The sequence below is a fragment of the Corythoichthys intestinalis genome, chromosome 5 (assembly GCF_030265065.1).
Source record: "Corythoichthys intestinalis isolate RoL2023-P3 chromosome 5, ASM3026506v1, whole genome shotgun sequence".
Lineage (NCBI taxonomy): Eukaryota > Metazoa > Chordata > Actinopteri > Syngnathiformes > Syngnathidae > Corythoichthys > Corythoichthys intestinalis.
This window is the reverse complement of record NC_080399.1, coordinates 39783118-39807484: the sequence shown is the minus strand read 5'-3', so window position 1 is coordinate 39807484 and position 24367 is coordinate 39783118. Positions and strand designations below refer to the sequence as shown.

Below are 24367 nucleotides of genomic sequence, written 5' to 3'. Positions count from 1 at the left end.
TCAAAGAATGTACAATGTATTATCTGTATATGATAGTCCTGAATTTTGTTATTATTGTGAGTGATTTCAAAATAGCAGTCCAGCTGTTTACTGTACATCTGGAAACAATACCGCCTTCAAATGACATGATACAATGCCTTTTATTTCACAAGCTGTGTTTTATTCAGTAAATACAAGACAGCACCAGAGTTCATGCCTTCGGCGTTTGTTAAAGACATTCATCCCATTGTATAAATTTGTACAGACAATCAGCTTATTCTGCTGTTACTTACTGCAGGCTGATAGAACCTGAGCAACATCACTGAAGCACAGTCTTATTTTTCTGGTTGCCTGCCAGGTGATAATGTTGCGCTATGTAAATCCACAAATCAAATTCTGATTGCATACATCAATTGTCATTCATGATATGTTGCTAGTAGCCTATATTGAATATCTCTTGTTCACGAACATCTTAAGCTAAATACCACATGTGGAAACGTTCACATTCCAGGTTTCAAGGCAGGAAATTTGGCCTCCAGAAGAAAAGTGAATACTTTCAAAGCAGATGGCCTTCGTTTATGTTCCAACTGACCAACCTTAAAACCTTAACCTTGGAAGGCAGATGGACCTCACAAATAGATACAACATTTAGTTGATCAATAATGGAATATAATAAAAATCAACAAAAGTCTTGGCCTTAAACTGCATCTTTTGGGCTGGCATGGAAATTGCTCAACCTCCTGTGCTGATGTCAGGTTGTCCTATCAAGACCATGAACTAATGAGACTAAATCAGCAGTCCCTCTGCTGGTTGCAGCCATGCAGTACACTCCATTTGCCCTCATTTGATGAAAGACGTGATTTAACAATCAATTTCATTCAATCCATCATTATGACGATCATTATATCCAAAACAATTCGTGACAACATTTTACAGTGGTATGAAAAAGTATCTGAACCTTTGGAATTTCTCACATTTCTGCATCAAATCAACATCAAATGTGATCTGACCTTTGTGAAATCACACAGATGTAAAAACAGTGTCTGCTTTAACTAAACCACCCAAACATTTAAAGGTTTTCATACTTTAATGAGGATAACATGAAAACAATGACAGAAGGGGGAAAATAAGTAAGTGAACCGTCTGCCTCAGGAGACTTAAAGAGCAATTGAAACCGATTTTTACCAAACAATTTAAGTCAGGTGTGTGCCCAATCACTGATGAGCGATTAAAGCTGCCCTGCCCACTATAAAACACACACCTGGTAAGAACTGTCTTGATGAGAAGCTTTGTCTGATGTGCATCATGGCTCGGTCAAAAGAGCTGTCTGAAGACCTGCGATCAAGTATTGTTGATATGTATAAAGCTGGGAAAGGATACAAAACCATCTCTAAAAGTCTGGATGTTCATCAATCGAGAGTCAGAGAAGATGCCTACAAATGAAGAGAGTTTGGCACTGTTGCTGCTCTCCCAAGGAGTGGCCGTCCACCAATGATGACGCCCAGAGTTCAGCGCAGAATACTCAGAGAGGTAAAAAAGAACCCTAAAGAGTCTGCTAAAGACTTACAGATATCCCTGGAACAGTCCAATATCTCTGTGCACACATCAACTATATGTAAAACTATGGCCAAGAATGGTGTTCATGGGAAAATTCCACGGAGAAAGCCGCTGCTGTCTAAAAAAACACGGTTGCTCGTTTAATGTTTGGAAAAAGGCACTTGGACACTCAGCAGAAGTTTTGGCAAAATATTTTGTGGACTGATGAAACTAAAGTTTGATTGTTTGGGAGTAACACACAACGTCATGTGTGGAGGAAAAATGGAACAGCTCACCAACATCAGCACCTCATCCCCACCATGAAGCATGGTGGAGGAGGCATCATGATTTGGGGCTGTTTTGCTGCCTCAGGGCCTGGACAACTTGCAATCATTAATGGAAGAATGAATTAAAAAGTTTATTAGGATGTTTTGCAGGAAAATCTGAGGCCGTCTGTCAGACAGTTGAAGCTAAAAAGAGGATTGATGCTGAAGACAATGATCCAAAACACTGGCATAAATTAACTTCAGAATGGTTTCAGAAGAACAAAATACACGTTCTGGAGTGTCCAAGTCAAAGTCCGGACTTTAACCCCATTGAGATGCTTTGGCATGACCAAAAGACAGTGATTCATGCCAGACATCATATAAATCTGACTGAACTACAGCAGTTTTGTAGAGAAGAATGGGCCAAAATTAGTCCTGATCGATGTGCCAGACTGATCCGCAGCTACAGGAAGTGTCTGGTTGAAGTCATTGCTGCCAAAGGGGGGCTACAAAATAATAAATGTGATGGTTCACTTACTTATTTTTCTCCATTCTGTTATTGTTTGCATACTATCCTCATTAAAATATGAAAACCTATAAATGTATGGGTGGTTTTAGTTAAAGCAGACAGTTTTTTCATCTGTGTGGTTTTGACAAAGATCAGGTTACTTTTGATGGTGATTTTATGCAGAAATGTGAGAAATTACAAACGGTTCAGATAGTTTTCATACCGCTGTACATAACATGAAAATAACCAATCCACATCATGTATTATTTCATTAGGATTATAATACAGTATGTTAAAAAATGTAAACACTGAGTACACCGATCATGGAAAAATATATTAGTATTCTTCTGTCCTTTCGAGATATGTATTTCTTAATAGTCTTCTGTGCTTTTGAAATATTTGGTAAGCTGCATTGATGCACACACTTCTTTTACTCAAAGGTGATCAATAATGGATAAAGGTACCATGCTTCTTTGGCTGTGAGACAGTAACATGCCCGAAGTTAAGGGCTTTGATGGGAGGAAAAGGAATTTTGAACTTTTCTGACTGAATTGTAATAAAATGCATCATCAGCACTATAATTGGTGGGATAGTTAAATGTTTCATCTGAGAGCTGAGAACACAAAATGTAGGGTAGTCTGAAAAAGGGGGCGAGCGAGGGGGTTGCTTATCCCAGGTGCTTGTGATGTTTCTCATAGCTTACTGCATTGTTTGTACTGGTACCTGCAAGAATAGAGATCAAGTCAGACTGAATCATGATATGTTTTCATTTGTTCATATTATCACACTTACCTAAATAGTCCTTGAAAAATTTGTGCCTTAACCCTCGTCCATCTTAAACAAGACAAAAATAAAAGGCACATTTCAGCTGCTAATCAATCAAAGTGGATGAATAGAGAGCAGTTTTATAAGGTTAAAAATTCTTCTATCGGATACGATGAAGTCATTATTTCCTATTGATTTTTTTTGCAAAGTCCAATATTTACAAACCAATATATTATCGGACTGACAACGATAACACAATTTACACAAGCACATTATTTTCTGTGCTTGAATGAAGCCTTTGAAATATTGTAATACCACGCACAACTTTCATTGTACCATAATCATACTTATTAGATAAGTAATCGATAATAGACTTAGTCTCTTGCTACATGTTTTATATCATATGGACACAATACTCTTTCAGTGTATAATTTCATTGAAAAGAGTGATATACAATTTAGTAACCCTCTTGTAGAAAAAACATTTTCGATTAAACGTGAGCTTTAACTAAAGGTCCTTGTATGCATATGAATCATTTACCAATTTTATGTTGTAAAATACTAGTGATGCAACGATATCTAAATCTCACCTTTTGGTATTGTCACTTTATTAAGATCATGGCCCACTAATTTTTGTGATTTTCTGTGAAAGCTGGCCGTAATGCAAGAAGCTCGACAGTACTACGTTGGCCGAGAAATGTCAGGCGAAATGCAAAATCCAAACACTTTGCAAATCGAAAAAAGCACGAACCCCAATTGCCAACGCTTTGCAAAAGAAAAAACTGAACGAATGCAAGCTCGCACAACACGACTCCCACTTGTCAAAGCACAACTGCAAGTTGGTAAAAGCACGAACCCCAATTGCCAAAACACGAACGCAAATGGCTCGCAAGACGAATGCAAAAAGCCACAGCACGACGGCAAGAGGACGCCCCGGAAGTAGAAGAAAAAAAAGGAAGACCTTTTGTGTATTGCAATGTGTGCTTTGTGACCATCTCTACGGACCTCCGTGAAGTTGCCCCTCCCATCAGACGCAAATTTATATAAAAATGATGTCAATCATTTGTGCTATAAAAGGTTTTTTTGTCCTGCTAGCCTTTGAGATATTTATAACTCTTTTACAGGTTAATCTGAGGTCAATCAGCCTTCCATTTTGATTAAAAATTGTGTCAGTTGTTTCTGCTGTAAAAAATTGTGGTTTGTGCTGCTATCGTTTTATAGATATTGAAATATTAATTTAGAGTGAGAACGTCATAACTCCCGTGGCTGACGGAGCGTAGCAACTCTCTCAAGAACAGAGGGCTGTCCAAACAACTAGCACAAACGTACCAGAAACGAAAGGCACCACTTCGGGTCCATTTTGCAGTAAATGAGGGACTGAGAGTGACTTCATCACCAGAAATTCAAATCTCAAACCCCTCATTTACAGCAAAATGAACTGGAATTCGTTTGTGCAAATTGTTGACACCCCTGTTATTGAGAGAGTTGATACGCTCCATCAGCCACGGGAGTTATGATGTCCTCACTCGAAATTAAGATCTCGAAATTAAGATTAGCTATAAAACGATAGCAGCATAAATGACAATTTTCTTTTACAGGACAAACTAGCTATAAAACGATAGCAGCATAAATGACAATTTTCTTTTACAGCACAAACGATTGACATCTTTTTTATATAAATTTGCATCCGATGGGGGGGACAACTTCACGGAGGTCCGTAAAGATGGTCATAAAGTTTTGTTTTTTTTACTTTCGGTTCATCCTCTTGCCGTCGTGCTGTAGCTTTTTTAATTCGTCTTGCGATCCATTTGCAGTTGTGTTGTGAGCCAATTGCATTCATGTTGTGGCAATTGGGGTTCGTGCTTTTGGGATTACTGTCTGTTTGTGGAATGGACAGGAGGATTCAGGAGTTACTGTTGTCAGGACAACGAGGGTTGTGGATTTTGTCATCTCAGCGTCAAAGGGGCTCTTGGAGTCTTATCAGTCATAATATCCATTGGATATCGGGCGTTCTTCAGTGTTCCTTGTGTTGTGACAGGACGTCCCGCCATTTGTTCTGGACTGTCCGGGAAAACTGATTACGAGAGTTGGTGGTGCAGATGTGGGCTTGTCAGCGTCAATCTTGCTCATGACGCACACGTTGGGCTTCCATGATAAGAAGGCGTTGTGTATCTTTTATGCCCTATATTTTGCTTGTTTTCCTTAAGTTATAATATACAGTGTATCACAAAAGTGAGTACACCCCTCGCATTTCTGCAGATATTTCACTATATCTTTTCATGGGGCAACACTGAAAAAATGACAGTTTGACACAATGAAAAGTAGTCTGTGTGCAGCTTACAGTATATAAAAGTGTTAATTTATTTTCCCTTCAAAATAACTCAAAATATAGCCATTAATATCTAAACCTCCGGCAACAAAAGTGAGTACACCCCTTAGTAAATACGTACATCCCTAAATGTCCAAATTGAGTACTGCTTGTCATTTTCCCTCCAAAATGTCATGTAACTCATTACAGGAGTGCTGTCAGCATTGGTGCAGAGATTGAAGAGGTGGGGGGTCAGCTCTTCTCATCAGACCATAGGACATGGTTCCAGTAATCCATGTGCTTTGTTGACATGTCTTCAGCAAACTGTTTGCGGGCTTTCTTGTGTACCTTCTTCAGAAGAGGCTTCCTCTCGAGGTGACAGCCATGCACACCAATTTGATGTAGAGTCCGGCGTATGGTCTGACCACTAATTGGCTGACCCCCCCCACACACACACCTATTTAATCTCTGCAGCAATACTGCTAGCACTCCTGTAACGAGTCACATGAAATTTTGGATGGAAAATGACAAGCAGTACTCAATTTGGACATTTAGGGACGTACGTATTTACTCAGGGGTGTACTCACTTTTTTTTGCCAGGGGTTTGGATATTAATGGCTATATTTTGAGTTATTTTGAGGGGAAAATAAATTAACTGTATTATATAAGATGCACACAGACTACTTTTTATTGTGTCAAAGTGTCATTTTGATACGATGGGTGTAGTCACTTTTTTGATATTCTGTAAGTGTTATTTATTTCATATTGGGTGTGTTAGAGTAATACAAACAATCAAACAGTAAATACGAGAAACGATACTATTCCCTGATTGATTATATTAAGTGTGTTAGAACAATGCAAACAGACGGTGCCGACGAGAAAAGGTGCTATCTCCTTCATGAGGCACACGCCTGAGTAGATGGTCTACCCAAACTGTACTGTATTATAAGCTACATCACCTCATTACTGAGACAGACCATGACGATATCAAGACAAGGCCACGACAAAATTGAGGCAGTTCTATTACTGCAACATCACAATACATATTGTGAATATTTTGACATCCCTACAAAATACCCTAGATGTCCACACAATCATTATTTTAACAGTCTTGCTGAATGTTCATCAATAATCACAAATAGCATTGGAAATGAATGCAAAGGTTATTCAATCTCGGGATTCAAATGAAGAGCAGTAATCGCTCTACAGTAAGCCTGTAAGAGTGCATATCTATTTTACCAGAGTTGGCACGCTGCTTAATGCATTGTCCTCGGTTGGGGATGCCAGCGGCAGGATTTCCCGGGTTAATGATGTGGCACTCGTAGCCTGTCGGACAGTGAAGAGGCTCATCGCCATCCTCTGTTGTACTGCACGCCTCAGCTGATCGGTGCATATACACAAGTTCACATGAATTAAAAAGCAACTACATGTTTAGAAATGGTAGGAAGAGGACCCAGGCTCCAGTGTACTCACCCTGCAGCACCTCTTCAGGGCCATCTAGTAGCCAGCCGTTACCTCCCAACCACCGAGGCTTGGGCTGCACCAGCCAGTCAAGAACTATTTATGAAAAGACACACACAGAAATGATCTCGAAACACCTCCGAACAAGATGAGGCAATTAACTTTTTGGCTCCACCGACCAGGCGGAGGCTGAACAGACTCCAGGCAGGCGTAGATGCAGCCGTTGTAGCAGCAGCGTTTGTGGCGCTCGCACTCTGAGTCCGAGCGGCAGCCTGGCACCTCGCAGGCCCGCTCAGGGAGCATCTGAGGCGGCGGCGGGCACCGGTCATTCTTCTGGTGCTGCACGGACTGCGGGTAGTTGGGGTACTCATAGTCCTGGGTGTAGGGATGGGAATTGATAGGATTTTTACGATTCCGATTCCATTATCGGTATTGATTAACGATTCGATTCTTTATCGATTCTCTTATCAATTCTAATTTGGGGAAAAAGAAAAACAAACGTTTTGATTTGCATTGAGTTTGTTTAATCAGAAGTCACAACCTTAAAAACTCACAACAAGGTCAAAAGAGGCCCAAAGCCTCAATATTAACTGTGGCAATAAGTGGCAAATGCACAAGAATGTAACATTTTACTGAAACATTTTTGTAACAGAAATAAAAAATATTGGTATATATTGGCATATAGGTCGTTGGTCTGCCGTTAGCAATATGTGTTAAACTTGCAGGGGTCCCCAAACTTTTTCCAGTGAGGGCCGCATAACTTTTCCCTTCTCTGATGAGGGGCCGGGGTCAGTTTGTAACAGAAAAAGTGTGACGATTGCAGGAGTGCCTAAATGTAAAAAAATATTGTTTTCCAGAATGCCACAATCAAATAACCCTTTCTGGATATTTCACGGAACAAAAGTAAATAAAAAAAAATATATATATATAATAATAATTAATAAAAATAACACTATTAATCAAATAGATAAGAACCAAATAACCCTCTCTGAGTTCTTCACAGAAAAATGCCAGAAAATAATTAACACTATTAAGAAAAAAAAAATTCAAAATGCTCTCTGGTATTGTTCAGGGGGCCGGACCAAATGTCGGGGCGGCCGTAGTTTGGGGATCCCCTGTTAAAGTAGTATTTACCAGTATATTGAAATGCATGCCTTTTAGTTTTTATGGTGCTTTCATGCTCAAGTGGGGGCGCCCTTGCGCTTCCTCACGTGAAGAAGAACGCGCTCACGTGAAGCAGAAGAAATGCCGCGTCCAAGCGAGTGAGCAAGTTAGTGAGAGAGGGAAGCACTGCTGCAACCCTACGTTCTTTGTTAATGCTTGTAAAATATCTACAGAGGCAACGCCTTTATGTATCATCTTTTGTGTTGTTGTTGTGTGTTTCCACTCGCGATCGGACACTTAAATCCAGTTGTGTAGTGGTTTGAACGATGTGCTAATGCTAGCGAACGCATGCTAACTGCTTTGTTATTACTGAATTAGCCGCTAATCATCGCTGATTTACGTTGATGCAAACCTGTTTGTTATTAGTGACGAAATTGATTTGTTTCATTTGTATTTTTAGTTTCACTCTTCAAGTGATGGTTGAATAAAGTCAGCAAATTATATCAACGTCTTCTGTATCGTCATTTCGGAGTTTAGCTAGCTGTATAGCTGTCTCTGTGAGGACAGTGCAGTCTATTCCCTCCCGATGCAGATATCTCCATCTTCCCTCCCGATGCAGTTATCTCCACCTTGCAATGATTGTAAGTCGTTTTGTTGTAATTTTTCCTCGTGAAGTGAAGACACACTTTCGAGCGTTTGAACCTACGTGCTGTCATTGTTATGTTTACAGCTGCAATGCTCGTGCTAAACCATCGTAACCTTTCATTTTCACCCTCTTTCCTGGTGAAGTGTAGCCAAACTTTGGAGCGGGTGGTTCTTGGCGCCATGATAGTTTGATGTGTTTGGACAACAAGACAGTCACGACACAATATGCGTCTTCAGGACTCGTTAAAGGGATCGTTAAGGCTTTTTCATTGTGATGTCGAGGCCTCGAAACACTAGGAACCGGTTCCGAATTGGAATTGGATTTCGATTCCCATCCCTACCTGGGTGACAATTTTTTTTAGGAAATTGTCTTTGGAAAACTGACCATTAGAAGTAGAAAAAGTGCACAATAGTCTCGACCTTGACTTGGAGAGAAGGGTTCAGCTGTTAGTATACTTGCCTTCCGCGTCCCCTGCTTTCAACGAGTAATCAGATCAAGCTTTGTCATCCCCCACACACTTTCAATGACTCAAACCCTAACCTAACCTAATCCTAACCCATTTTCTGTGTCATGGGGTTCAGAGGGCACAAAAAAGAGGCGAGGAAGGCGAGTACTGCAGGCCGCAGCTGGACCGACGGTCATGTGAAAAAATTAGGATACCTCATTATATATTCAGTTCTTTATTAAGAAATTTTCACATATCAATGTCTCATCTTTTTTTCTTTATCTCAGGGGAAGAAAGTGATTTAATAGCAGGTAAACAACAAAAAATAACATTATTTTACTCATTAAACCAAATATATCAACAAAAATGCATATTCTAACTGAGGAAAAAGTTAGGACACCCTACCACCTAATAGCTAGTGTTACCCACTTTGGCTGAAATAACTTCAGTGAGACGCTTTTTGTAGCCATCTACCAGTCTTTGACATCGGTCTGAAGAAAGTTTGCCCCACTCCTCAATGCAGAATAGTTTTAGCTGTGGGACGTTTGAGGGATTTCTTGCATGTATAGCCCATTTCAAGTCACCCCATAGCATCTCAATGGGATTAAGATCTGGGCTTTGACTCGGCCATTCCAGGGCTCTTCATGTCTTCCTTTTCAGCCAGTCCCTGGTGGATTTACTGGTATGTTTTGGTTCATTGTCATGTTGCAGGTTCCAGTTTCGCTTCAGCTTTTCACGGATGATCTCACATGTTCCTCAAGCACCCTCTGATACACCATAGAATTCATGGTGGATTCTATGATGATGAGGTGGCCAGGTTCTGCTGCAGCCAAGCATCCCCAAACCATGACACTTCCACCTCCATGCTTTACAGTTGGTATGACGTTCTTTTCCTTGAATGCTGTATTGGGTTTATGCCAAATATGTCATCTATTCTGCTGTTCAAATACTTCAATTTAAGATGCATCTGTCCAAAGAAGATTATTCCAGAGGTCCTGGTCTTTGTCTACATTCACTCTGGCAAACTTAAGTCTGGCCTTCATGTTTTTCTTGGAGAGCAAAGGTTTCCTCCTTGCACACCTCCCATGAGTGTTGAATTTGTGCAGTCTCTTTCTGATTGTAGAGGCATGCACCTTCACATCAACAGTAGCAAGAGCCTACTGTAGGTCCTGTAAAGACATTTTAAGGGTTTTAGCATTTTGCGGTCTGCTCTCGGTGTCAGCTTGCTTGGACGGCCAGACCTGGGCATGTTGGCAGTTGTTTTGAATGTCCTTCACTTGTAGACTATTTTCTGGGCCATGGAATGGCGGATTTTATATTCTTTTGAGATCTTTTGAAATCCCTTACCAGACTCATAAGCGTCTAAAATCTTCTTTCTGAAGTCCTCAGACAGCTCCTTTCATCTCACCATGCTGTTTTCTCTCACTTCAATAGTCAGTCACGGTTGAAAGTATTCTGCATTGAGAAGTTAGGCAAGCTTTCTTGAGACCAATGTCAAAGACTGGTAGTTGGCTACAAAAAGCATCTCACTGAAGTTATTTCAGCCAAAAGGGGTAACACTAGCTATTAGGTGGTAGGGTGTCCTAATTTTTTCCTTAAGTTGGAATATGCATTTTTGTTTATATATTTGGTTTAATGAGTAAAACTGTGTTGATTTTTGTTATTTACCTGCTCTCAAATCACTTTCTTTCCCAGAGATATAGAAAAACAAGATCAGACATTGATATGTGAACATTTCTTAATGAAGAACTGAATATTTAATGGGGTGTCCTAATTTTTTCACATGACTATATTTGTACTGGGAAGGTGGATTGCAGTTGGAATACCCACAAACGTCTATGGAGAGTCTGAGAGTGAATAGATGTAGGCCAAGAGACCAAGAGAGATGCAAGTGACTCCTCACATCACACACCTTAGCGGCTTTGACAAACATAAATTGTTGAGACCTTAGTGTACACAACTCACATGCTGCCAGGAATGTGCACACTGCTGCTGACATTTGCTTTCGTGCTAACATGATGGAATGTGCATCACAGCCATTGTTTCTGTGGTTTGACGTTGCAAACACTCGGGTTCTGTTATTTCAGGCTTGAATTCCTTTCTTCGGCACATTTCATGGTAACTTTGTTATACTTCACTGGTTGCACATGTGTGGTAAGTGTAGCATTACACCGAATACTTTCTTTGCTTTTTAAAATCAAGTAAAAATCAAAGTGTTATTCATTTAATTGGTGTCTGTTTGCCTCTTCAGTTTTTTTTTAGCTTTCTGTGTACATGATCACTAATAAGGTAATCAGCCCGTAGGCTTTACACAATGATTCAAACTGTGCCCTTTATTTGGCAGCATTGACAAACACGCTCGTATTCCAATTCGCAAAACAGAAGCCAACGATGTTTGGCACGGGAAGATGTATCACACACTCAGAATGCGTGTTTAGACACAAATTAGTTGATTCTGGCAGCATGAGAGCTGATGGAATTCGGGCTGCTTGATTCCCACTATGTGCCAGCATTGGAAACAACAATTTATCACTCTGCTGGAGTGGAACAACTAGCAAATTGTGCTTATTATTGGTTTGAAAACAGGATTTTGTCTGTTTTTGTTGCTCACTTTTGTCAGTTGTCTCAATATCCAATGTACTTTTATTCAGTTTTTTTTCCTCCAAATTATTTGCAGTACTTCTTTCACTACAAGTAGCTTGAGTACAGCGAAGTTTATTCACAAGGAGCACCAAGCCAAGTGGGATTTGATAACAACATAACTACTTCCAATCTTGTATCCGATCTCTTCCTAATGGCTCCCGCAATAATCTTAAGCAAAACTGGAACATTTCCTTCCTGTTTGGCATGCTGTATAGGTTTAATACATAGCAGATCCTGTTGTAACCATTTTAATTTTACTTTACTATCATTAAAAAAAAAAAAAAAAACACTTTTAGCATTGTCATTGTTTTTTTACTAATGATATTGATGGTGATATACAGAAGTTGCTTTAAAACGAACAGTTTTAACATTGACCACACAGAAATTTTGGCATATTAATACAATGCTCAAATAAAGGAAAAAGATCACTGACCTTCCTACTGTTCTTAAGGCTTTGATTTAACTGGCTGCTTTTAACCCTTTAATGCCAGCAATATGAAGCAATTATCAGAGAATCCCAAAATTTGAAAAATAAGGTCCTAATGAAACCTTTTTTCCAAACTTGTGAAAAGAAAAGTAAAAATGACTATGTGTAATAAGCGCTCAGATATCTAAAATCCTTGCTAAATCCTGTTTGTTTTTGTCATGGAACCTGCAGATGCATGTGTTGACTTGCATCCATCATTTTTTTTTTCCAAAAGAAATGTCAAAATTCTGAATTAGTCTCAAAATCAGGAAATTTTAGGTGTATCAAATGTGATACGTTTGGCAATATACGGTTAAAGGCGATATATGTCCAATCCATTTTAACCAGGAGAGGCTGCCAATTATTGAATAATCCCGATCAAAATGGATTTGATGTCTTGCTGTCAATGCCAGTGAATGGCTTACTGTTCTATAGCAAACAACTACGTTAAAATGCATATTACTATAACAAATCTAATACGCATTTTTGTTCAATGCTGTCCAGTCACATTGCCACCTTGCCATCTATATTAACTCCAACTCCCCTTAATATGCATTTTTAAAAAAATGATATGCATTTCACATTTTCTAAATAATGAAAATTAAACTATCAAAATATTTAGATTTTAAACTAGGTAATGAAAACGTTTCAAGGTTAAAAACAACACTATTTGATTACTTTTGTAAGAACAGGTAGTCCCCGGGTTATGAACGAGTTCCGTTCCCATGCAGGCGACGTAACAGGAATTTCAGCGTGAATCGGAATTAACCCCTTAAGTACCCCAAAATAACCATCCAAAAAGTCCCAAATATTGTATTTTGTTTAATGATGGAGGAAACACTGTCCTTTAGTGGCAGCATTGGGTCTGGCTGGACTGTCGCATTATATGACAGAGAAGCAGACTCAGACATCTGACTGGATAAAGGATAGCTGCGCTCTGGTTTGGCCCACATAAAGCTGTAAATTGTTTCACTTAATAATATGTTTGTGTATGCATTTGTAAGTAACTTTAGAACTGCAGTTTGTGGAGTTACGTGTGAGCCATTTGCTGTGAGAATTGTAAATACGTTAGCATTCGTAGCATTTAAGATAGCGGACTTTTGTTTGGCAAATTAGGCTAATTTAATCTACTAATTTACACGTTGATCAGACTAGATGGACGTTTGAACGCCAATTGTTTTGTGTCAAGTGTTTTATTGTTTAAAATGTGTGTCATTTTGAATATAAGTGTACATATGTGTGTTACAGCTTAACAAATCCTCAAAAGTGAAGGCAGTCAAAAGCTTCAACAAGCACAATTGCCTTATTTGATGTCTGTCAAGCTGAACAACTTAACGTTTAGTGAGGACAGAACATGTCATATTAATTAAATAAAGTAAAAAATAAGTTATTGTAAGATAAATAAGGTACTGTTTATTCAACAACAAAGAAAGAAAACGACTGGAGACAAAATGGCAGACAAGACGCCGCGCACGGCTTCGCGCACTGCTTGCACATACTCAGCGCAGAGGAAAATCTATGCAGCGCACAAAATAAAATTCAACAGAAACGTAGCGTTAATAGGACTACTGTTTGTCAGCGCAGCAGTGATATGTCAGCGCGACACTCCTATTGGTGCGTTCGATACGGCAACGCGACGCTCCTATTGGTGCGTTCGATTCGGCAATGCGACACTCCCATTGGTGGAGAAAAGTGAGCCTGACTCCTGTCCTCATTTACTGAGGCAACATTCTGCTGCCAATCTTTGCAAGCACTACAGTATTAACTAGTATCTCATTTTAGAACTGATATAATCGAGTTAATTAGACCAACAAAACTGTTTTCTGTACCATTTTGCAACTTAACTCAATGAGCAACAGGTGTCTGGCCAATAATATGATACAGTTCACTTCACTTGCGCTACGCAGCCAATCGTAATATTGACAGTGTTGTGCATATGTGCCCTGCCCATACGCACCATGCAAGTTAGCTAGCTAACAACAGTGCAGCGGAGTTAAGAGACGCAAAAGCTAACCCCTCATCATGGCGAAAGGAACGGGCAGCGATAGTACACTTATCAAGCCAATGTAAAAAACAAATGCGGTTCTTTTAAAACGGAATGGCTGTCGGAGTATGTGCAAACAGAAGAACAAGCACGAAACTGAGTGAGATTTATTATTATTATTTTTTTTAAAAACCTGACCTGTATTACAGTGCAAATTTATGTCTTAATCAGATTTTTTTTCTTAAATCTAGTCAAATAATTTTCTCAATCTTGTTTTGAGTGTTAAAGACTAGTTAACAGATTAATGTGTCAGATTATTCCATTGACTTTATATATAAGTATATAACTATTTGTTCTTATTAAGCCCATACATCTAAAGTTGGTCATTTTTCACCTAGAAAAAATTACAAATAATGTTTTGCATTATAGCTATTCTTGAATTAAGAACATTTCTGACCTTTCAAAGCTTTTTAAAGATTAAATATACAAACTTATTGCTTAAAATAAGTATTTTAAGCTTATTTTCATTCATTCATTTTCCGAGCCGCTTATCCTCACGAGGGTTCAGCTAGCTATTTTTCTTCAAGAAATCTGAGTAAAATTTACTTGATGCACTGGCAGATAATTTCACTTTTTTTCTAGTAGATTTAAACTGAAAACAGGGGAATTTAACTAGTTTTAAAGAGGTGTGTTTTTGCAGTGTAGCTGGTCAGGCACGGAGAATAAGAATCTTGAGTGTCTTTATTGTCTGAACAATTTTAATGTAGGAGTTTGAAATACTGCACTCCCATTGTGGTTGATCATTTTGCTTGATTTATTAACTCACCCATACTACAACTGGACCTTACCCAAGCAAAAGCAGGACTTTTGGTATGGTTAAAGCAGGAGTCTCACATATAACATAGTACACATCTCATAACAACATGATTTTGGTCTTTTTCATTTTAAGTGGGCCAAATCACTTATATTTCAAGTGAAATAATGAAAATTGCTGCTGTAATTTCATTCTTATAATAAGCCATGTAACTTGCTATGATCCGAGGTTTTGAACAGGTGTGATACTGGTGTGTGGCCACCGTGTACACATCTTATGTTGCTCACAGTGGTCCGCAGTGTGCTCAGGCAGCTTGTGTGTCTGTTCAGACACATGAAAAATTAGAGGGAACATTGCTCGTAACCCGGGGCCTATTTGTACCTCTAAACAGCCTCCTAATAATTAAAAAAAAAAAAAAGATCCAAAAACATGTACTTTACCTCAAATTAATAGAATAAATAAATAAATAAATAAAAGTGTGTGACTGGCGATAAAATGACGGACTGTTACTCAACAGAAAAAAAGGGGGGAAAAAATGACTCGAGACAAAATGCCGGCCGAAACACCAGCGTCGTGAAGTCGAAATCATGCAAGTCAGGTCTGTCGTAAACCGGGGACTACCTGTATTTGAGAATGGCCAAAGGTGGGCCTCATATGAAATCTAAACTGGGGTTCACATACACAAATACATATAGACAAATTGTGCAAATACTGAAATAATTTTCAAAAAGGTGGTAAATTCAATAACATTACTGTTGCGATAGTTCAAAGTGCACTGAGGAATGTTAAATTATAGTTTCCGTGGTGGACGATCAGTAGTCATTTGGAATAGTTCTTCAACATAAAATCTGCCGAGCCAGTCATGCTGGGACTTGAAAGTGTTGCATCCCATAGCAGAAAATGTGTAAAATGAAACTGCATGTTTGCAAGCCTGAAGCATTGTATTTTGTAGTCATTGTTGGAATTGGTGAAACAAATTGAATATAAAGTACAGAGAGTGAATATCACAATCAAAACTAGGTCGTTCATACGTGGAGATGATTTGATCAGGAAATGACTTCCCCCTTTCTGCATACAGACATGCCCATACAGGTGCGGGTCAGTCTGTGTTATGTCTGCACGAGACTCTTTCACATGTGTGCAGGTGCTTTCAAAGAAAATTGCTCTGTGGCAGTGAATACACAATTTTGCTATATACGTCACAAAACATTTTCCTTTTTATTGCTTGTGTTGCCGCTCCTCCCACCACACATACTCATTAATCCAATCAACTATATTCTTTGATACTGTATTTCTGTCAGTCATGACTGGTGCCAGTCTCTCGTTCCAAAACAGTTAACACTGAGTAGGTTCGATTGTTGACCTTTGAACGAGGCTTAGATACGTAACAGAGGAGATGATGAGGGTAATTAAAGCGAGAGAAACGATCTGAGCAGAGGTCATGAGCAAACCCAAACAGTCGGCTAGATACAACAATAGTAATTGTGTGTAGTTGACCGGAACTTCTGCCAAATGCAATTGTTCGGTTATTTGTCTTTAAAAGAAAAATCCTATATGAAAACTGATTTTGAAGGCTGAAAAGTAAAAAAAAAAAAAAGAAAAAAACAACAACATCAATCTTTAAACACGAATCACTAAGAGCAATTGTAAACGTCAGTTGTATTACCACTATGCTGCACAAGTTCCTCTTAATATCTTTTGACTTAGTGGATAAGGCAACCATCGTGAATATAAAAGCAGTAAAGCTTTAAAAATGAAGATGTGTTTACAAGCAGTGTTGTTTATGGCAGCCTTTTTAATTTTTGTCTTAGTCTTAGTCTTTTGGACGATAATACTTATTACTTTTAGTCATATTTTAGTCATCTCAAAATGTGTTTGTCTTCATAGTTTTTGTTGACGAAAACTTTTGACTAATTTCGTCTAGTTGTAGTCGACGTTAACGAAAAATATTTTCGTTTGTAAAATTAAAAAAGAAATAAAAAAAACTCTCACTAAAGGTTCCCAACAACTGTATTTTGGATGAACATTGAAGAATGAGCACATATTGTAGTGTCTACAAGTACAACACCAATTTGGTGATGATACACACTAAGAAGGAAAACAGTACATTACAGTATTTTCAATTAATTTCACCCACCTGGACGCCACAGTATGTAAAAAGAAAGAGTTTAAGAGGACGTTCGCTGTTATAGCCTATTTCTAATGCGAATGCTATGCTAAAACTCAATGAGTTACATTTAATGTGTGATGATCACTCAGCACAGACGTTTAAACGCCTGCTCTGGCGGGGGGCCCTGCCCTGCTCTGGGCTTGGTGGGCCGTTGGGGGTCCCGTGGCGTGCCGTGCTGGGTGGTGGGCTGCAGCTCGTGGGCCGAGTGGGAGGACGGGGTGGGGGTGGGCGTGGCGTCGGTGGTGTGTCCCCTCTTCCCATCCCTGAAGGCCAGTGGATGGGGGCGCAAGTGGCCCGGGGGGCCACTCTGGATCCTGGGGGGATCCTGGGGGGGATGATGGCTTCTTTGCCGGGCTGCGGGAGGAGGGAGAACCCGCCCCCCTCCCTCCCTGGGCTGGCTGGGTGGGGGCCGTGGCCCTGGGGTGACGCCTGCGCTGCGTCTCCGCTTGTCTGCGTGGCTGTCGCATCTTTGGTGGGGCTCGCGCACGGCTGGATGTGGATGAGTGTGCTCAGGTGGGGGGCCCCGGTGCCAGGATTGGCATTGGGGCGGCATAGGGTCCGTTGCTGACGGGCTTACACTCACAAGGGATTCACACGATAACTGGTTTCCAGATCACAGAGCTGATTTTTATACACTCCACCCCTCCCAGTCGCTTAGCTTATAGACTCCCCCACTCCCCTCCCCTTCTTTCCCTGGTCAACAGGCCCCCCACATGGTGTCAACCGGAAATACATCTAGCTCACAATAGCACCAACATATTCAAAGTTAGTGCAGGCGTTCAATGTATTTCTTGTTGTTGTTTGTGTTTCTTTTCTTCTGTTCCCCCATAATAGAGGTGTGCATCGGCACTGCCCTCACGATTCGATTCGATTACGATTCGGAGGGCCATGATTCGATTCGATTCGGAGGGTCACGATTCGATTCGGTTCGATTCGGCAATGCATCGTGATGCATTAAAGCCTGGGATGCATTAAAATTCTAAAGCAAAGCATATTTTTCGTGAATCATGAGGCAACACAAGCGGTCAGACATTAAACAACTTTTTATTGGCTCTTGTGTCACTCTTGGTGGAAGTCAAATGAAAATACTTTCAGATATATATATATTAAAAAAAAAACAGATCACAGCATTTTATTAGTGCTTTGAATGAGACCAGGGCTTTCTCTTTTTTTTTTTTTACACACAGTAGCAGCCTTTCACACAGTGCAATATCTGAACTCCTGTGCAAAATCAGTAATAACAGTCACTGTAGTTTTAGTCACAACGACCCATCAATAAAAATATTCAAGTAAATATTAAAGAAAACGACAAAGAAAATATTGTAGTGCAGCAGCATCTTTATCGCGATATCAATCCAGGGATCAGTTCAGTTGCAAACAAAGCATCAACTAAATTGCGATGTAGAACAAAAGTAAAATGTAGGCCTAGCCCACTACATATGTGAAATAGAGGTTAGATCGGGCCTAAAAAATCCAGCCAGACCCGACACGGCCCATAGGTATTGAAGCCCGACCCGAGCACAATCTATTAACTATATTTGCAGGCCCAGCCCAAAACCCCCCAATTTTTTCTTTTTTTTTTGGAGTGACGTGGAAAAAAAAACGCAGCAGCAGCAATTTGTTTTCATTTCTTCAAGTTGGCAGAAAAAACGCAAGTTTTCTTAATGTTTAAATAGTCTACATATTTTTATGATCATTATAAAAGGATTTACACAACCAAATAACGACGGGAAAGTTTAATAAAAAAAAAATAAAAAAAAGAAACACAAAAAAAAAACATGCAGTTTCGCAGACACACAGAGAAGATTCAAAAGGATCACATTTGTGTTGCCTTTGTGAGCATAAATAAAAGTGTCTTCCGTATCAAATTCTCAGTTGGCAGAAAAAAAACGCAAGTTTTCTTAATGTTTAAATAGTCTACATGTTTTTATGATCATTATAAAAGCATTTACACAAAGAAATAGCGCTGGGAAAGTTTAATATAAAAAAAAAAATATGCGGGCCACGGCGTTCTTGTGCGTGCACAAGCAAATGCACAATACAGAGAGCCTGCTCTCGGTTTTATCCCAATTTAAAAAAAAAAAAAAATTATTAGTCTGACGCGGCGGAAGTGAATGCTTAACATTTCGGGTCGGGCCCAAAATGTTAATCGGGTTCGGGCACAAGATCTAACCTCTAAAAGATAGGACATAACATAGCAATGGCTGAAGTGGAGCAAGAGGGAGCTAGAAAGATTATTGATGCACCTAAGACATTGAAAGCAGACATCTGGAGACATTTTGGCTTCTACGAGGTTGGTGGGAAACTTGACCAGAGTTATGTGGTGTGTAAAAAATGAAACATGAGAATAATAATACAAATGGGGAAACCAAATCCGTTGCATCACCGGAATTGCGCAGGGAAGATTTTTGAACGTACTGATATATTTTAAAATGCGCTGAATCGATTCGGCTTGTCGACCATATCGAATCGAATCGTCCATGCCCCGAATCGGGATGCATCGGCGCATCGATTATTGTTGACACCACTACCCCATAACCCCTAATGTTAAATGATCACAATAGGAGTATTTCATACTCTCAATGTGAAACATTAAATCTGTTCAGACTGGACACTTAGACTACCATTCTCCGTGTCAAACAGCTGAACAGGATATGTTTAAAAAAAAAAAAAAAAATAGGAAGGCCAAATGAGCATTGCATATTCTCTCTCACCAAGAAAACAAATCTTAAGGTGTGTGCAAGCCTTTATGGAGACTGGAGACGACACACTGGTGTGACGGGAAGGGGCGAAGGGTTCGCAGCACGTCAGGAGTGACACAGCCAGAAACTGAATAAGCAGGCTAACTACACATAAAATGTCACACATTGTGAACATGCGACGGAAACTATGGCACATTTTCGTCTCGTTGGACGAAAATTGGCTTGCGCCTTGTTATGTTTTAGTCTCCTGAAACGCGCTTTTAGCTCGTTATCATCTCGTCATTTTCATGAAAAAAATTTTTGTCGACGAAATTTTTGCGTTGTCGTTATCGTTGACAAAAACACTGCTGTTTACAAGTCAAAGATTAAAAAGTAGAAACAGCAACTTAAAAATCCTCTAAACAATGACTATCAACTCTGCCGTCAAGAAATGCGTGCAAGTATTATTTATCTTTGTTAAGACAAATACGGCACATTGATGGAATAAGTGGGAAATTAATTTTAAAAAAAAAAAAAAAAAGAAAGAAAAATCCTGGCACAAAAAGTGAAAAAGGCCAATTGCGTCTGAACAGTCTCCTGGGCATGTTTGAATTAGAAAGGCTTTTAGGCTGAAGTCTGAACTTTTGAGCCCATCCCACAACCTAAGACAAAAAAGAGTGGGCCAAGACACATGAGAGTAAAAAAGCACATGGCCTGTAAGAAAAAGAGAAAGTATTTATAGGCAGTGCTGAACATTTAGCGGCTGAATGAAAGGACGAGAAAGAGCCCACCGTGTTGTCAAGTGATCAGAAAGCGAGAATGTTGAAGAGATGTTGAAGAGATGACAAGGCAGCACGCTCCACTGAACTTTTGATCACTCAGCCACACTGAGTCGAGTTAACGAGCACCACACACGCACACACTGGCTGTGGCTACCAGTGTGTTCCTCAGTAGCTGACATGGAAATATGTAAACGGGTGACTTATTCCAGGACTTAACACACTGCTCCACATCAATAGGTAGGGCTTCCACTTGTCTGTGTCCATTTTTTCAGAGAACAAAATCAAAGCTTCATCGTTAATCTCTTGTCCAGTTGCGCCAGCCGTGGACTGAGTTTTCAAAACTGCTAGTAAAGAAAAACAAACAGTGGCACCTTGTTTGATGTTGCTGATTCATTGCAGAATAGAGCCAGTAGGGCAGGCTAAAAAAGACTAGAAGCAGCTTTTGGCCACATTTTTTTTTTGTTTTACAATCAAATTTCTTCCAGATTTTTTTCTTTTTACACCCCACTCAGAAACAAATCTTGATCAATCATAGTCAACTGTGATTCATCCTATAACAAGTAATGTTTGAGAATAGAGGAATGTGAGTTATTTCTACACGAATATGGAAAGGAAAACAACAAGAAAAATAAGAACATCTTCAGCATACATCCCAGCGGTGATCGTGCATTTCTTAATATGAGAGAATAACAATTTCAATGTTTAGTTTCAGATTAATTTCTTCGACAGTTGACCTTTCATCTTTTGGCCTTTGGACATGAATAATTATGCTCAAATTATTTTGGGTAGTAACAGGAGGAGGTACTAACATGTATACTATTTTTTTTAACTATGATGCTGCAAACCACCAAATTATAAAATAATTATGAAGTTTCGTAGTTAATGACAAAAGGTGTGTTGCCAGTATTAAAAAACTATCGCATGGTAAACCAAAAATCTCCATGTCTTGTTTGGTAACCATCAATGTTGATTGTTGTTTTTCACCATTAAGCATCATGTTAAGATAGGAGACACCTGTTAAGACGTTTCGCAATCATTTAAAAATGCATAACATTCAACTTGTGTCCAACTTGCCCTTTAACCTCGGCCTATGCATTCTAACAGAGCAGCCATTGTGCCATATAACCAAGAGCTTTCCCCTACTACCACAACAGAAATTAAATGCAATCTGATAGAAAGGAATCATGTTGAAGATGACATTATGAGTCCCACCTTGTGATTGAGTCCCCTTTTCCTGATTCTCCTGGCATCACTTCCTGTAGACAGCACCAACAGACATAGCAGCAGCAAAAGAGAACTCGACATGGTCCTCGTAGAGCTCCTTCACCTTCAATCCGATTTATTTCTCAGAACCTTTTCCTACTTCTTCCTCTGAGAGCCCAGAGCTCCTCTGTGTGAGATTTTGAGTCTCCGGTGCTCATACGCCGCCAAAATTATACAAGCGCTCGCCAACAGGACCTGCCTTTAAATTTGCCTGAGGAAAACTGCAGGCCAGAAGTAAAGGGAAGCGAAGGGAATAGTTGAGAGGAGAGGAACGGCGGGGGGAGAGAAATGTAAGAGGGAGAAGAGAGAAATGGCAGCTGTCTGTGCATCCGAGTTGTCTGCTGGCACACTGTGCGCACATGTCTCTGCTAGAGAGGGGGCTTGAATGAGCGAGACCTCCCCCTTGCCCTCCTGTTTCATCTCCTCCCACATCTGGGGATCCTTATGTGGAGTTTTAAGTCGAGAAGATTTGAAAAGTGTTTCATATTTTGTGGTTCAGATTTACACGTGTTGCTTTTGGGGGCCGACGCTGGTGTCGGTGTCTCTGGGGGTTGGTGATTTACGCGACTGTGGAAAGTTGGGAAACTCAACTCAGTGATCCCTGCAGTACTGACAAAAAAAATGTTCCGCTTCATCGAAATGGAACTTTTTTTCAAACCTGTTTTACTTAGCATTTTCACTCTCTCTCGTTTTTTTTTTTTTTTTTTGCACAAACAAACCTCACTCAGAGTCGGACCCTTCTACCCCTCCCCTTGTTCCATTCCCAGTGTTGAACCGTGAAGGGGAGAAAGAATGCTAAGCCTGCACAAATCTCAGTCATTATTAGTTTTACAGGAACAAGGCTCATGTCATTGGGAGGCCCCGGTTGGCTCCACTTCGACAAAAGAGTCGAAAGGGGAAGTGCAGAAAGGACCATAGAATAACAACGAGACTGAATGGGAGAAACAGTAACAAGCAGAGATGGGCAACGAGGTACAATAACATAAAACACTGCAAGGGACTCACCTGACAGAATAATTCCAGCATTGAATGCATTTAGAGGAGAGATTGTGCAGTTGATGTTGCTGATTCATTTGCAATAAATAGATTAGTGGTACAAGTTGCAGGAGTCAAGCAGGTACTTTTCTACAGACTAACTCTGGACTTTGCAGTCTCATTAACGTGTAGGTAGTGCTTCAGTCTCATATTCTGAAGGTAGTGAGTTTATTCCTCACTTGGGGCACTGGTGAATGTTTTCGCTGTTTCTTAATGGCACGCCTCGTCTGCTGTATCCTTGCCATGTGCGCTTTTCTGGGTTCATGCCAGTGGTGTTACCAGGATGTCAGGTGTGGGTGGGCATTAGTCATACCTGGGTGGGGGGGCAAAAAAAAAAAAGCTACAATGCTCAAGTAGGTCGAAATCCAGCGTAGGGCTACTGCACCTTAAAACATGTTTTGTTTTCTCCTTGAGATAACTGTTGTTGTGATTTGGTCTAAACAAATAAAAGTTGATTTGATTCTATTTGATTTAGAGCACATCCCTAACTGAACAGTATGGACATGCAGGTGACAATGTTTTTTTTTTTTTACAGTGGGGAGAACAAGTATTTGATACACTGCCGATTTTGCTGGTTTTCCCACTTGCAAGCCATGTAGAGGTCTGTAATTTGTATCATAAGTTCTCTTCAACTGTGAGGGACGGAATCTAATGCAAAAATCCAGAAAATCACATTATATAATTTTTAAATAATAAATTTGTATTTAACTGCATGAAATAAGTATTTGATACATTACCAACTAGTAAATATTTCGGCTCTTAGTTCTTTTTTAAGAACCCTTCCTGTTCTCCACTCATTACCGGAAGTAACTGCACCTGTTTGAACTTGTTACCTGTATAAAAGACACCTGTTCACATGCTCCAACCTCTCCACAATGCCCAAGACCAAAGAGCTGTTTAAGGACATCAGGGATAAAATAATAGACCTGCACAAGGCTGGGATGGGCTACAGGAAAATAAGCAAGCAGCTTGGTGAAAAGGTAACAACTGTTGGAGCGATTATTAGAAAATGGAAGAAGTTCAAGTTGACGGTCAATCTGCCTCGTTCTGGGGCTCCATGCAAGATCTCACCTTGTGGGGCATCACTGATCATGAGGAAGGTGAGGGATCAGCCCAGAACTACACGGCAGGACCTGGTCAATGACCTGAAGAGAGCTGGAACCACAGTCTCGAAGAAAACCATCGGAAACACATTACGCCGTCATGGATTAAAATCCTACAGCGCACGCAAGGTCCCGCTGCTGAAGCCAGTGCATGTCCAGACACGTCTGAAGTTTGCCACTGACCATCTGGATGATCCAGAGGAGCAATGGGAGAAGGTCATGTGGTCGGATGAGACCAAAATTGAACTTTATGGTCTAAACTCGGCTCGTCGTGTTTGGAGGAAAAAGAAGGATGAGTACAACCCCAAGAACACCATCCCAACCGTGAAACATGGAGGAGGAAACATCATTTTTTGGGTACAGGACGTCTGCACCGTTTTGAGGGGAGGATGGATGGGGCTATGTATCG

General features: G+C 40.0%; 1 protein-coding gene across 1 annotated transcript; it reads right to left on the bottom strand.

Annotated features, from left to right (window-relative positions):
* Positions 1 to 75: 75 nt before the first annotated feature.
* Positions 76 to 22187, bottom strand: wfdc1 (WAP four-disulfide core domain 1). Its single transcript, XM_057837849.1, has 6 exons — positions 21770 to 22187; positions 7002 to 7197; positions 6835 to 6918; positions 6601 to 6741; positions 3082 to 3123; positions 76 to 3012 (listed from the first exon to the last, which is right to left on the bottom strand). The coding sequence occupies exons 1-6, from the start codon at positions 21860 to 21862 to the stop codon at positions 2957 to 2959; spliced, it is 612 nt and encodes a 203-aa protein (XP_057693832.1). The 5' UTR covers positions 21863 to 22187; the 3' UTR covers positions 76 to 2956.
* Positions 22188 to 24367: the final 2180 nt, after the last annotated feature.

Bases quoted from the DNA above. Each gene is read 5' to 3' on its own strand.
- wfdc1 (XM_057837849.1), bottom strand. From the start codon at position 21,862: ATGTCGAGTTCTCTTTTGCTGCTGCTATGTCTGTTGGTGCTGTCTACA. The intron at 7,198-21,769 runs GTGGGACTCATA...CCCTACACCCAG, and splicing joins AAAGGGGACTCAATCACAAG to GACTATGAGTACCCCAACTA. The intron at 6,742-6,834 runs GTGAGTACACTG...TGCACCGATCAG, and splicing joins CCCTGAAGAGGTGCTGCAGG to CTGAGGCGTGCAGTACAACA.